Raw genomic sequence first — 13,658 nt, 5'->3', positions numbered from 1 at the left:
AAAAAAAAAAAAAAGAATTGTGAGGCTGGTGCAGGACCAGGCAGTGTTTCTGTTGTACAGAGGGTCTATGAGTTGGAACTGACTCAATAGCACCTGCAACAACATCATTTATCACTCCATTTGTGAGATTTTCATTTTCTTTCCAATGAAGGCTATAGTCTTTGACCTTCTTCAAGTTTTATTTTCAGCAAGCAAGGCTGTGTCATCTGTGCATAGTAGGTTAATAATGAGTATTCAAATCCTGATGCCACATTTTTCTTCATATGGTCCAGTTTCATTGATTATTTTCTCAGCAGATTGAGTAAGAATATAATCCTGCTGCACATATTTTCCAATTTAATCCACACAGTATCCCCTCATTCTCTTTGAATGACTGCTACTAGATCCATGTATTGGTACCAAAACCAAAATCCAAACTCACTGCCATTGAGTTGAATCCGATTCACAGCAACCCTTCCTTGGGTTTCCAAGGCAATATCACTATGGAAATAGATTGTGCAATCTTCCTTCTGAGGAGTGGCTGGTGGGTTTGAAATGCCAGTCTTCTGGTTAGCAGTCAAATGCCTTAGGTACCACATGAGCACAGTTTAGTGTTCTGGAATATTCATTCTTCATAATGTAGAAGAAATTAAAAAAAAAAAAACTTTCTACAGTTATGCTCTAGTGTCATAATCTTTATAAGATATTCCTCCAAATCCATTCACTCCCTCTACTGCCTTCTGTGACGTGTTTCCTATCTTCTACCACCCCTCCTTAATTCTTTTCTATGTCCTTTTACTCTAACTGTACTTTTCCTTCAAAATTTTATTTTGTTGCTGCTGCTAACTTCATTTTTTAAAATCACATTTAAAAATCAGTTAATGAATGTAGAAACTGTTGAACTAGTGTATGTTCTGCTATGTACATTCACAATAAAAATATTATTTTTTCAATAACTATTTTTAATATATTAGGAGCTCTGGTAGCACAGTAAAGGCAAAATTAAAAAGCAAAAAAAGAGTCAATGAATTATTTTTACCCCCCAAAAAAAATCTAGGTATAAATAAAATTAAAATGAAACCTAAAAATTTAGTAGAGTAGCAAACCACTAAAATGAAAAATAATTCTAGGTCTTGTCAAGATTATCCCATAGCTCTTTGAAAGAAAATAAACCACATACTACAGCCCAATTATATCCAATTAGTGCTTCCATTACTAAATTTATTAAGTCAAAATTTTAATAAATTATCTAATTTTCAGGCCTTAAAATATCATTTGCTTTGGAGCAATCCAAGTACACTCTGGTTTCAAAATGTAGATATAAATAAGAAGGTGGATTTTGATCATCCTTAAAGGAAAAAGGGTGAATGAGAAATAATTTCACAAGTTTTTAGACATTCCAACTAAGCATTAATTTATACACACAAATTCATGTGTTTATTAAAAGACCACGTAAATTGCCACTTGCCATATACACCAAAGTGAACAAAAATGTATGCTGATTTAATGAAGCATTCTGCTGCCACGTACTTTATTACTGGCACATACTTTAGTGGAGAAGAAAGGGTTGTAAAACACAAATCTGCCCTGACGTAAAATAATAAACAAATCTAACTCATCAAGGTCAAGTTGATTTCCACTCACACTGACCCTACAGGACAGAGCAGAACTGCCCCATAGGATTTCCAAGACTGTAAATCTTTACAGAAGCAGACTGCCACATTTCTCATGGAGTGGCTGGTGGGTTCAAACTGCCGACCTTTTGGTTAAAGTGCTTGCAACCAAGCACTTAACCACTGTGCCACCAGGGTTCCTAGATAAACAACTATACTCACCGATATATATTCCAAGTGGCAACAGGCAAATTGAGAAGAAAGATGAACCAGTGCAATGAAACGAGCATTAATACAGTGACAATGGTATGGCCAATCAATTCTGGAATTACCCACTGTAAGGGAAGAACATAGTATTACATCTCTACAGCTGTGTCTTGACTACACATGTTATTTGAAGCCAAATCAATGGATATAGAGAGAACTCACAAGCCATTATTTCAAGATTATTTTCAGAGTCAGATGTCCCAGATTTGTATACTGCTTACCCCATGCAAATATATTAGGGCACAGTTTAAAAATAAAGCACTTAAATTTCAATACATTTTATGCCTGTAAAGGTTTACATTCACTAAGTAGGTTTTGAATGACAACCAACGAGGGAAAAAAAAAGACACTCTCTATTTACTTTTTATTCCAATAAAAAGCCTCATACTCTAATTTGGGATGGCTGATATCCACATATAAGCTACCTTTCAAGTGTTACTATCAACTTTAACCATTTTCCAATCTCCAGAATCGTTAAGAAAATTATTTCACACTAAGGAAAAAAAAAGGGGGGGGGAGTAGCTCTAACAGTTTACACTGACAGCTCAAAACTGACCAAACATGGTAACGAACACGGATGCCAGAATCCTAAGCAACTGGCTTTGTAGCATCCCACGGCCTATCCATGCTACTTTTGTTTGTTGTACAATTTTCTGTTCTCAAGCATCAACCACTATTGTGACAGGGTTCTCTTAAAAAGTATAGATTTTTTAAACGGAAGCTAATATTCACTGAAGTAGAAAATGGCACTCCCCAGTTTGAAATATAAGGAAAACAAAACTCAGAAAGGTTAAGTAACTTACCCATGGTCACAGAGCTACTTAGTGGCAGAGTAATATACTACAAATCCAGGAAGACTCATCCTATATCTCTTGTATGTAGACACACTTTTTCTAAACCAAGGAGAAGAGATTTTCTGGGCCTTAAACCTAATTTGCAATCAACTGGAACTTTCTAATATGTAACATGCATTTTTAAAAATATAAAATTAGACTTCCAGTAAGATAGAGGAATAGGCAGACAAGTTACACAGACCCACTTCAACAAAGAAATGAGAAACCAATTGACAGATACACAGAAGATAATCCTGGAGCCCTGAGCTTTGAAAGGAAGTACACAGAAGCAGATTAGACACCAACAAGTGGAAAAACCTGAACAAGAACAGTGAGTACAGAGATGGTCGGAGCAGCGGACTGTCAGCTACTCTGATGGGACCAACAGCCTGAATATTTCCAAATGGTGTTGGGACCTGAGAATTGACCTAAAGATCCGCCCTGGTCACCAAGGGCTGCAGGGACGACTGTGCTGGTGGCCTATGACTAGGAAGGGAAACAGTAAGGAGGGAGACAACCTGAGCTGTGGACTTTCTGCTGTTCAGAGGGTACAGCCATTTTGGATATTTAAAGTGACTGAGGGTCGAGACATTTTGAACGTTTACAAGTGGCAGCCATTTTGGATATTTAAAGTGACCGAGGGCACAGTCACTTTGAATCTTTACAAGCGGAGGCCATTTTGGATATTGTGGTGGTTAAGTTTGTGTGTTGACTTGGCTGGGCCTAGTTGAGTAGCTGGGCAGCTGGTGGTAGTTATTCCCCATGATGAGACTGGCAATCAATTCCATGTTGGGAAGTACCAAAAGCAGCTAAGTAGCTGCTTTAGGGATGTGGTCTGCTTCCTGCATATAAGAAATAGCTTTGGGACTGGTCTCTAGCTTATGGCATGCTTGAACTCTACATGCAGCCATTATCGTTGTTGAGTAGTCTGCCATGCTCTGCCGACCTTGGGACTTTCAATGGACTTGAATGAATGGCCTGCCACGTGGTTTGGTAACATTGGGACTGTGCCATTTTATTTGTCAACCTTGGGCTTGTTAGCCTCAGCAGCCAGTAGCTGCCCAAGTGAAGAGATGCCTCTAGCTTCAGTGGGCTGGGAGCAAGAGGCAGAGCTGAAGCCAAAGGTTTTCACATAGGCCCTAGAGCCTGGCACTTTGAACCTCCAAACTGTAAGAGAATGAACTCCTGTTTGTTAAGGCCATCCCATTTATGGTAGATATTCTTGTCATAACAGCACTAGGTAACCAGAACAGAATATGATACCAAGAGAGTGAGGTGATGCTCTGACATATACCTAAAATGTCAAACAGGAATGGAGTGCGTCCGTGACCCAAGACCCTGGCAGAGAGATCCTAACGTACGGCATGAGAGATGGCACGAGCAAAGCCGAGAAACCAGCATGAGAGACAGCAGCAGCAGAGCCCAGAGACCAGCATTAAACAGCAACAGGCTTACCAGCCTACAGAGGAGAAAGCTGGGTGCCATTGGGTAGGCAGCTTCCTGGTGGAGTGGGTTGCCTTTGGGCATTAATTGGTAGAACAGACCGGCATGCGATGGAGTAGCAGGTTGGCTGGCCCACAGAGCAAGAAAGGTAAATGTCCTTTAGGGCAGGAAGATTCCTGGCAGAGTGAATTGCCCTCGAGCATTAATCGGCAGAAGTGGAGAGATCAAGCAAACAGGAAGCAGAGCTGCCTCAGCCTCAAGGGTAGGACCATGGCCTTTGTGGGTGGAACCACCAGAGCCCCATAGGTTTCAAAGAGCCAGACCTTCACCAACTTGGTTCTGTAGTGTGGGGCTGTTGGTTTATGTGAGCCAGTGGGATGGAGACACAGCCACTGCACAAGAGTGAGGGGGCGGGGCTGCCATGCCCAAGAGAAGAGGAACGGGCCACCAGGCCAAGGGGGTCAGGTCGCCACTTAGAGGAACTAGGGGACTGGAGCCACCCAGTGAGAGAGATCTGTACAGATGCCAAGTTGACAAGGGGTAGAACTGTGGTAGTTCAGTTTGGGTGTCAACTTGGCTGGGCCTGGTTGAATGGCTGAGCAGCTGGATGCTGTATTCCCCATGACGAGACTGGTAATCAACTCCATGGTGGAATCTACTGTGAGCAGCTGAGTAGCTGCCTTAGGGACTGTGGTCTGCTTCCTGTATATAAGCAGAAGCCTTGGGGAATGGTGTCTAGTATACGGCACGCTTGGACTCTGCATATAGCTGTGCCGTTGTTTAGCAGCCTGCCATGCTCTGCTGACCTGGGAACTTACAATGGACTTGAATTAATGGCCTGCCATGTGGTTTGGTAACACTGGGACTGTGCCTTTTTACTTGTCAAACTTGGGTTTGTCAGCAGCCAACAGCTGTCTGAGTGAAGAAAAGCCTCTAGCTCCAGTGGGCTGGGAGCAGGAGGCAGAGTTGAACTCCAAGGCTGAGGGGCTTTCACCCAGCCCCTAGAGCCTGGCGCTATGAACTGAGACTTAATGCCTCCAAACTGTAAGAGAATAAACTCCTATTTGTAAAGGCCATCCCATTTGTGGTGTATTTCTTGTCAGAGTGGTACTAGGTAACCAGAACACTTCCTAACTTGAACAACAATGAAAGTGCAAGCACAACTGAGCAAAGTCTTCAATTCTGAAAGAAAAATCTCTTCCAACCTAGAATTCTGTACTCTGAAAAACTACCAATCACAAGAGTAAGTACAAGACATTTTCAGACATGCAAGGCTTGAAAATTTAATTTCCCAAGTATCTTATCTCAAGAAGTTACTCCAGTAAAATGATGTAATTAAAAACATGATTCTCCAAGAATCAGGAGATCTAGAACAGGGGTCCCAGGATGAAAGGCATGACACAGGCCCAGAAAGCAGCCAGTCCAAAACGCAGAGCAAAAGGATGGCGATCTTTAGGAGAAATGTCACCAGGGAAAAAACTTAACTGATCGGTAATTTTAGTATGTGTGACTATGTAGAAAATAGTACTGAAGGGCTTTGCAGATGATTTGGAAAGATTTAGTAACAGGTAAATAGAAATAAAGAAATGCGGTAATTATTAACATTAGGAAAGACAAAGCTACCAAATAAAAAGAGAAAAATGCAATCACTGTCTACTGTGAAGCCCAGCAATAAAACATATTATTATAATACTACATCATAATGATGTAAACATTGAATATAAATTTAGCCAGGAAAAAACAGAAGATGTTTGCGGTTGGGGTACTTATATCTAGACTTTAAAGGGTCAGAAAGGGACTGCTGATTTTCACTATAAGCTTCATATTACCTTTGACTTCAGCTGTGTACAAGCATAACTTTCATAAAAATAACAATTAACATTAAAAAATATAATAATTAAACTCAAATCAAAGGAGTAACTTTCTCAGCAAAAGAATCTAGGTAATATTCTTTGTACTGATTTTTATTTTTATAAAAGAAAACCCACAAAATACCTAAAATATTAATTAAACAAGAAATATGAAGTGATACAGATGATCCACTTGATTTAAAAAAAAAAAAATTCTTCTAAAGATGAGGAGAAAGATAGTTTACTAGAAATTTTAACCGTCCAAGTGTAACTTCATTCTTTCATGGGCCAGAGAAACTTAAGCACACTGAAGATGTGAAAAGACACATGGGCATCATTTTTAGGTCAAGCCAAAAATCACCTCTTAGTACTGTATTTTTATATGAACTTTCATCTTGAAAGCTTTTCTGTATGCTCATCTCATAAAGTAAATGAGGACCAACTGGTTTCCACGTATCTAGACAATCTCTGCAAGTTGAGAGTATTCTTGCCAATATAAAGTTCTGACTAAACTAAAGATAAAATTGCTTTAAAACAAATCGGCCAATTAATTCTATTTTTCAGCAAGCCACACAGAGGTCTTCTTTCATTCAACTAAAAACAGACAGACTGAACTTTTTTTCCTTGAGTGTGGAGGAGGGGGTTTGGACACAGAAGACAGTAATTACCCTCATAATGAACCCTTGCCTAGCTTAAGAAATGATGTCAAGGGTACATGGAAGAGGCAGAGTAAAGAAATCAGATCTCCAACTCATGAATCCTAATATGAAAAGAAATCTTATTATAATTTCACTGCAAAACACAGTAGCTCAATCAACTTCACGTGAATAATAGATAATGTGCATTCTAAAAATCAAATACATACATATATATACATGTATATATATCTTGAGTAGCTATAATAATCTTTAAACACAGAAAATAAAAAGCTGATTTCAATACCAGAAAATGAGCAAAGAAATATCTTACCTTGTTTAATTTTGAGCAACATGATCTAGCGTTAATGTAATCACATTCTAAATCAGACAATGTAATTATCTGAGGATCAAGATAAGGAATGATTAGTTTTATGTAATGACTAAATTTTTTAAGTTTTAAAAAGCAACTGGGGATAATCCTGTGTTTACTTAAAGGTAACTCAATTTTCTTATTTATGTTCTTCTCAACAAATGATTTTCACAAACAATCCTTTTATTATGCTCAGTTCTAATCTGATCCATACAAGGAACTCAAACTCACTTGGTCTGAATTGCTCAAATGTGTACTAATGGCTATAAGAAACAGAAAACAACACCCATAAAAAAAGTTTAAATGTTAAGAGGCTGAATTCCCAATAGTAGGAAAAGTGTTTGTTTATAACATATCCATAAAAAGTCTTTGAAGACTTAGGATGTGAGTAAAGAAAACAGAATATGAAACTGTAAATAAAGCATAGTCATACGTTGGTAGTGGTTATGTCTCAAAAGTCAGATTACATTTGATTTCTTTTCCTTAATACTTTCCTGTAATTTTCAAAGTTCCCACAGTAAACACATTTAGTTTAATACTGAAATTAGGCCAAAAATAATTTTTAGTATAAAATATAAACCTACAAATAATAATGTAAGGGAGGCAGACGGACATAAAATGAAAAGTAAGACTCTTTAATTGAGTGATACAAAGTTTAGGAATTTACTTTAAAATCCCTACCATCTCTACCCTCAGTAGTTGGGGAGAAGAGAAAAAATAATGGCAAAATGTTGAAAATCACTAAGGTGAGGCAAGGAAACATGAGGTTTTTTGCACTGCTCTATTTTTGTTTATGTTTGAAAATGTCCATTAAAAAAGTAAAAGGAAGTATTCTCAACTAAATATTAAACACTGATATCCCCCTATCACCTCAACACATCCAAAATTAAGCTTATCACTTTCCCCACAAAATTGCTTCTCCTCCAATTTGTCTTATTTTTGTCAACAACCTTCAATCAAAAAGAAATCCACTTAAATCTGGTGAGACTCCCAATACTATGGCCCTGGAATACATTCTACACCTGGAATAAAACTCACCACCAGGGGCGGGCTCTCAGCCCAATAGTTAACAAGATGTACACACAGACCACTCAACCCAGGATGCTGCACCCACATACTCTATGGTAATACATTCCTTAGAGCAAATAGACCATGGGACACCAGAGGACCAACATTCAAACTGAGGAAATGCAGGACAAACAGGAGTACATAAATATGAGGGGCACAGGGGGAGAGTTGCAGGGTAGGGAGGGGAGGAGACTGGGTTAGGGTTGGACATGGCGAATAGGGAATGAAACTAAATGTACACGTCACGTTGAGTGTAAAACAAGCTCTTAAAATAAAAAAAAAAAAAAAGAAATCCACTGTCATCAAGCTGACTCAGACTCACCGCAACCCTACAGGACAGAGTAGAACCGCCCCCATGGGGTTTCTAAGGCTGTAAATCTTTACAAAACAGACTGTGTCACCTTTCTCTCACAGAGTGGCTGATAAGTTCCAACCATCATCAACCTTTTGGTTAGCAGCGGAATGAGTTAACTGCTATGCAACCAGAACTCCTTCAATGGCCTTACAAACTCAAAATTTGGAATGCTGTCTGCCACTCCACAGAAGGAAGACTGGGCAATCTACTTCCGTAAAGATTTACTGCTTTGGAAATCCAATGGGGGTCGCTATGAGTTGGAATCGACTCAATGGCAGTGGGTTTTGGTTTTGAGTCTTTGCTTTCTACGTCCTATCACATAATTAGTCATTACAAGGTCTTATTAATCATTTCTTCTTACTCACCTTAATCCCTGTTTTCATTTGCTCACAGTTAAGACTGTTTCAAATCCAGATGAACCTTTGCTCTAAACAGTCTTATCTTCCAGTCTGCCCTGTTTCCAACCCCCACTGAAGATTTATCTTCTTAAAGCAGATTCATCTTCACTTTCCTAACAGACCTCTTTATGCCAAAAACTTTCAACGGTTCCCTATTGCCTAGAGGATAAAAGTTAAAGTCTAGCATTCAAGGTTACCAAAATTTTATCTAATTCTACCCTTAATTCTGCCTTTCCTACCTGACCTTCTACTATAGTCAAAATCAACCATGTGCTCCAAGTGGTATACTCATTACCACCACCACCACCACCACCCACTGCTGTGCAGTAGGATCCGACTCATAGCGACACCTTCTTGGGTTTCAGAGGCAGTATCACTACAGAAGTAGCTCTGCTAGTGTAGTGCCTAAGGCTCCTGACTGCAAACCAGAAGGCTGGCGGTTCAAACCCACCAGCCACTCCTCGGAAGGAAGGTTGAGCGATCTACTTCCTTAGAGATACTCCCTCAGAAACCCAAGGAGGGGTCACTATGAGTCCAAAACGACTCCACGGCAGTGAGTTTGGTGTTTTGGATTTTTTTGGGGGAAGTAAATATTTCCCCCCACCACAAAGAAAACAAAACTGAGGCTCAGAGAAGTGATGTGCATTGTCAATAACTAGATGAGCAAGTAATTCGGATTACAAAGTTTGCTCCTTTCCACTAACTATAAAGCACATAATAAAATATGAAAACACGCTGAAAAAAGAGTCTGTACAACAAACCAGCATGATCTGGCAAATAAAAAACTTAACTCGGTCAGAAAGGGGCATGTGATAATTTTAAAAGTTGAGACGACTGGAAACGAAAACATGTGCACAGCTACTCAATTTCCAGAACTCCAACTGCCAGAGGCAACCAAACTACCAGATGTTTTTTAAAATAAATTCTTCCTAAAATTCACTACAAAAGAGCATCGTGAAGAAAGCAAATTACCCCTTTAGAAATGAGTCAACTCCTGGATGTGAACGGTCCCCTCAAGTACCAACACCCGCGAGAACAAAGACGACGGGGGGAGTTGCCCCGAGACTGACAAGAGGCGGCAAACCGCCTCCGCTTGCCCTAGCGCCAGACTGTCAGCTAGCGACCGCGACCTGACGTGGGTACGCGTTCCCAGGACGCTGGCATCCGACAAAGGGCCCAGCTTGGGGGCTCTTCACGGAAAACCGTGCCCTTTCTCTCCGGAGGGCCCAAAGGGCAGCCAAAAGTGGGCCCTCGCCCAGGACAAAACTCAGCCGGGGCGACGAAGCTGCCTGCCTATCAGGAGGAAGGCCCGCTAGGACCACTGGGTGAGGGGAGGCCAGCAATCCACGCAGGGCGGAGCAAGGCCGGGCCAAGTAGGGCAGCCCGGGCGCACCTCCGCTCGGGCTCGCCACACCCCTCCAGGCTGCCTGCGCCGCGAGTCAGTGCCCGAGGAAGCCGCTCCCTGCGCCGGGAGCTTCCCTAGCACCCGATCACCTGCCCTGGTCCCTAACCGGGCCCACCCTCAGCCTGGCTCCTCTGGCGGCGGGCCCCAGGCCGGCCTACGCTCGCTTCCGCCCGCCTCAGCCAAGGATACAAAGTAGACGGAGAGGAAGATGAGCGCACAACAATCGAGGAGCGAGAAGACGAACACTACCGCCTCCATCCTCCCGGTCCTCCGCCGCCGCTCCTTCCGTCAAACCTGCTGCAGTGCCCGTACCCTACCCGCCCCGCCCCGCCCCTGATAGGTCCTTTTCCCGGCCTGCTGGGGCGTGTAGTCCGGCATGCCGGGAGTTGTAGTTGAAATTTTTGAAAATTCTAAATTCATAATCCTGATGCATGGTGGGAAATGTAGTTTATTAGTACGGATCCTTAAGTAGGGCTCCTGCCCTAAATATGATTATTTCCAGAAATTGTGACAAGCAATTACTCCCTGCCGTCTAGTAGATTTCGACTCATAGCGACCCCTCCTTGGGTTTCCAAGATTGTATCTCTAAGGAAGTAGATTGCCCAGTCTTCCTTTCAAGGAGCGGCTGGTGGGTTTGAACCACCAGCATTCTGGTGGTTCTGGTTAGTAGTCAAATGCCTTAGGCACTAGGCCAACAGAGCATGTGACAAGCAATTATTGAATGGATGTTTGCTGAATGCTTATAATCTGCTAAATACGCTGTAGAATGTATTGGCCATGTGTTAAAATATCATATTCTCTGCCCTCTGCATCCCTGACCCAATTGGGAGTGGTAAAGGGTTTTCACCTCAACGCATACGTTTAACTTCAACACTCCTGGCTTGATACTTGAGATTTATACTTCCTGATCTCTCTTTCTCCAGAGCTCTCATAGCCCCTTGCTTATCCTCTGTTACAGAAATGTCTCTTTCCCCATGGACTTCAAAATCATTGAAAACTGAATACTTACTTGATCTTATTCATCCATTCATCTAACAAATATTTGCTGAAACTACACCTACAATATGTCAACAATTTCTGTAGACTCTGGAGATAGAGATATAAACAAGGCAGACAAGGTCCCTACTCTCCTGGAGTGGGTGGGAAGAATAGGCAAAAAACTGGCAGATAAATACATGAAAAAGATCATTTTAAAGGATATCAGCTATGAGGAAATTATATCAAAGTCATTTATTTATTCATAACCAATATTTTTTTAGCAGCTACACCTACTCTACACTTACTATTTTAAGCAACATTTTGCATTTAGGACAATAGTGAAAACATCTACTATCTGACAACTTTTTATGTTAACAATGCACGTCTGGCAGTAACAAATATTGAGGAACAAGGCAAGAGTAATGCTGGCTGTGATGATTAAGGTTATGTGTCAACTTGGCTGGGCCATGGTTCTCAGTGTTTTGGCAGTTATATAATGATGTAATTTGGCAGTTATATATTGACGTGGGTATCCTCCATTTTGTAACCTATTGTTGCATAACACCAATTTTTGCATAACAACCTGGTCTTTGGAACATAATCATGTCAGGAAGTTAGGAGTGGGATCATATGGTAGGTACTGTTGTAGATCTTAGAGTGAACAAGAGAGAAAAATTTTCTATGTTCCTGTAGCTTACATATGTGTGAGGGCACTAGAAAACTGAGATGCTTGGCATTATTGAAAATGACTCACCTGGTCTGAATCAAAACTCCATTTTTTGAATTAGGCTTTAGCTTGTCCTAAATCTTCCTTTCTGCCTTCCTAAGAATAGAACCTATGGTTTAGAGCCTTAATGATATGTAAAACTTCTTGTAGAACTTTAACCACCCTCAGGAAACAATGGATAGTTGGTGAAGAAATGTTTGTCAGGAAAATGGTTGAGATAATCTTGGGAGAATGTGCATGTCCCAGAAAAAATATAGATAGATAAATATTTCAGAAACTTACTTGCTAGGTTGATACTAAGAAATCTATGTTAAAAATAAATCAGATATCCTTGTAGAATTTTAACTTGCTAGAGTCTTATGGCTATACATAATCCTAAGCATCCATGATTGTGGCCACATACTCCCTTCTCTCCTTTGCTATATAAAAGCTTACCTCTCCCTCAGAATGTTGGAACACTTGGTACTTTTGTATTTTCACCCTCAATAAAATTCTTTTGTTCACTTTTACAGAATAGCCTCTTTTACTCTTTAACACATTACAGTGAGGGAGATGGACAATCTATAATGTCAGGCAGTTGTAAGTACTGTGAAGAATATGTGAAAACATTTTGTAGACTGATCAGAGAAAACTATACTGAATATTTACGGTGAAATGTGAATAACAGCTATGTGAAGATTTGCAGGGAAAGCATTCCAGACAGTGGGAACAGTGATTGCAAAGGCCCTATTGCATGTACAAGCTTCATGTGTTTAAGAAAAACAAAAAAGATCAATGTAACTAAAGCATAATGAATAAGGGTGAGAGAGTTTTAAGAAAAGGTCAGAGGAAAGTGAAGATGGTGGACTAGGCAGAAAGACTGCACAGACCCTCTTCAACAAAGAAAAGGGAAACCAATTAACACAGACACAGAAGATAATCCTGGACCACGAGCTTTGAAGGGAAGAATATAGAAATGGATTAAGCAAATAGCAGAAGAATTTGCATGAAAATACCAAAAAAGAGACAGACCGAGCTGCGGTCTGGCAGCGATCCTGAGCAACCCTGACACCATGGCACAGACAGCTTTGAGAGTGCCGAGTGGTGGTAGGACCTAAGAATTAACCTAAAAATCAGCCCTGCTAGCCAGGAACTGCACAGAGGACTGCTCTGGTGGCTGGGAATAAACGGAGAAGGTAAAGAGAAACATGGGCTGAGCTGTGGACTTTTCCCTGTCTGGAGGGCGCTGCCATTTTGAATGTTCACAAGTGGCTAGACCATTTTGGATATTTAAAGAGACAGCGCTCTTGCAAATTTCAGGGGCTTACGAACTGGTTCTGCTTGCCAGCAACCCCAAGGACACTCTGGACCTGCAAGACTGAAACGGTACGACATTCCTCTTGTTACTCTTATACCCCACACCCGCTTGGTGAACGGAGGTGCAGCCATCCCCCACTCAAACCCATCTTCTGGGCCTGCAAGAACTCCATCAGAGTCTGTGTGCTCAGAAAGAGCCTGGGTGCCCTGCCCTATCCTCCACTGATTTGTTTTCTCTTTTTTAATTTTTTTTTTCTTTTTATATATTTTTTTCTTTTTTGCTTCCTTTTTTCTGGTGATTAGTCTGCTTGTATTTGTATGTTTTAAAACAACTATTATTATTAATACTGTTATCCTTTTTACTTTATTCTTACTCTTCCACTCCCAGGTCCTAGTTCTCAGCTTCTTTTCTTTTCCCTATTCCTGGTAGAAATTTTT

The 13,658-nt window shown here is 40.8% G+C and overlaps 1 protein-coding gene across 1 annotated transcript in view; it reads right to left on the bottom strand.

Moving 5' to 3' along the window:
• CNIH4 (cornichon family AMPA receptor auxiliary protein 4) overlaps nt 1–10,477 on the bottom strand; it is a 17,819-nt gene extending 7,342 nt beyond the window's left edge. The window contains exons 1-3 of the mRNA XM_042780424.1: nt 10,409–10,477; nt 6,955–7,023; nt 1,815–1,927 (exon numbers count right to left, since the gene is read on the bottom strand). Coding sequence (XP_042636358.1) covers nt 1,815–1,927; nt 6,955–7,023; nt 10,409–10,477 — 251 coding nt within the window. The remainder of the gene's footprint in view (nt 1–1,814; nt 1,928–6,954; nt 7,024–10,408) is intronic.
• Nucleotides 10,478–13,658: the final 3,181 nt, after the last annotated feature.

The sequence above is a fragment of the Orycteropus afer genome, unplaced genomic scaffold (genome assembly GCF_000298275.1).
Source record: "Orycteropus afer afer isolate SDZICR_OR568_19922 unplaced genomic scaffold, OryAfe1.0 scaffold00039, whole genome shotgun sequence".
In the NCBI taxonomy this organism is placed as follows: Eukaryota; Metazoa; Chordata; class Mammalia; order Tubulidentata; family Orycteropodidae; genus Orycteropus; species Orycteropus afer.
This window is presented reverse-complemented; position numbering and strand designations above follow the sequence as displayed.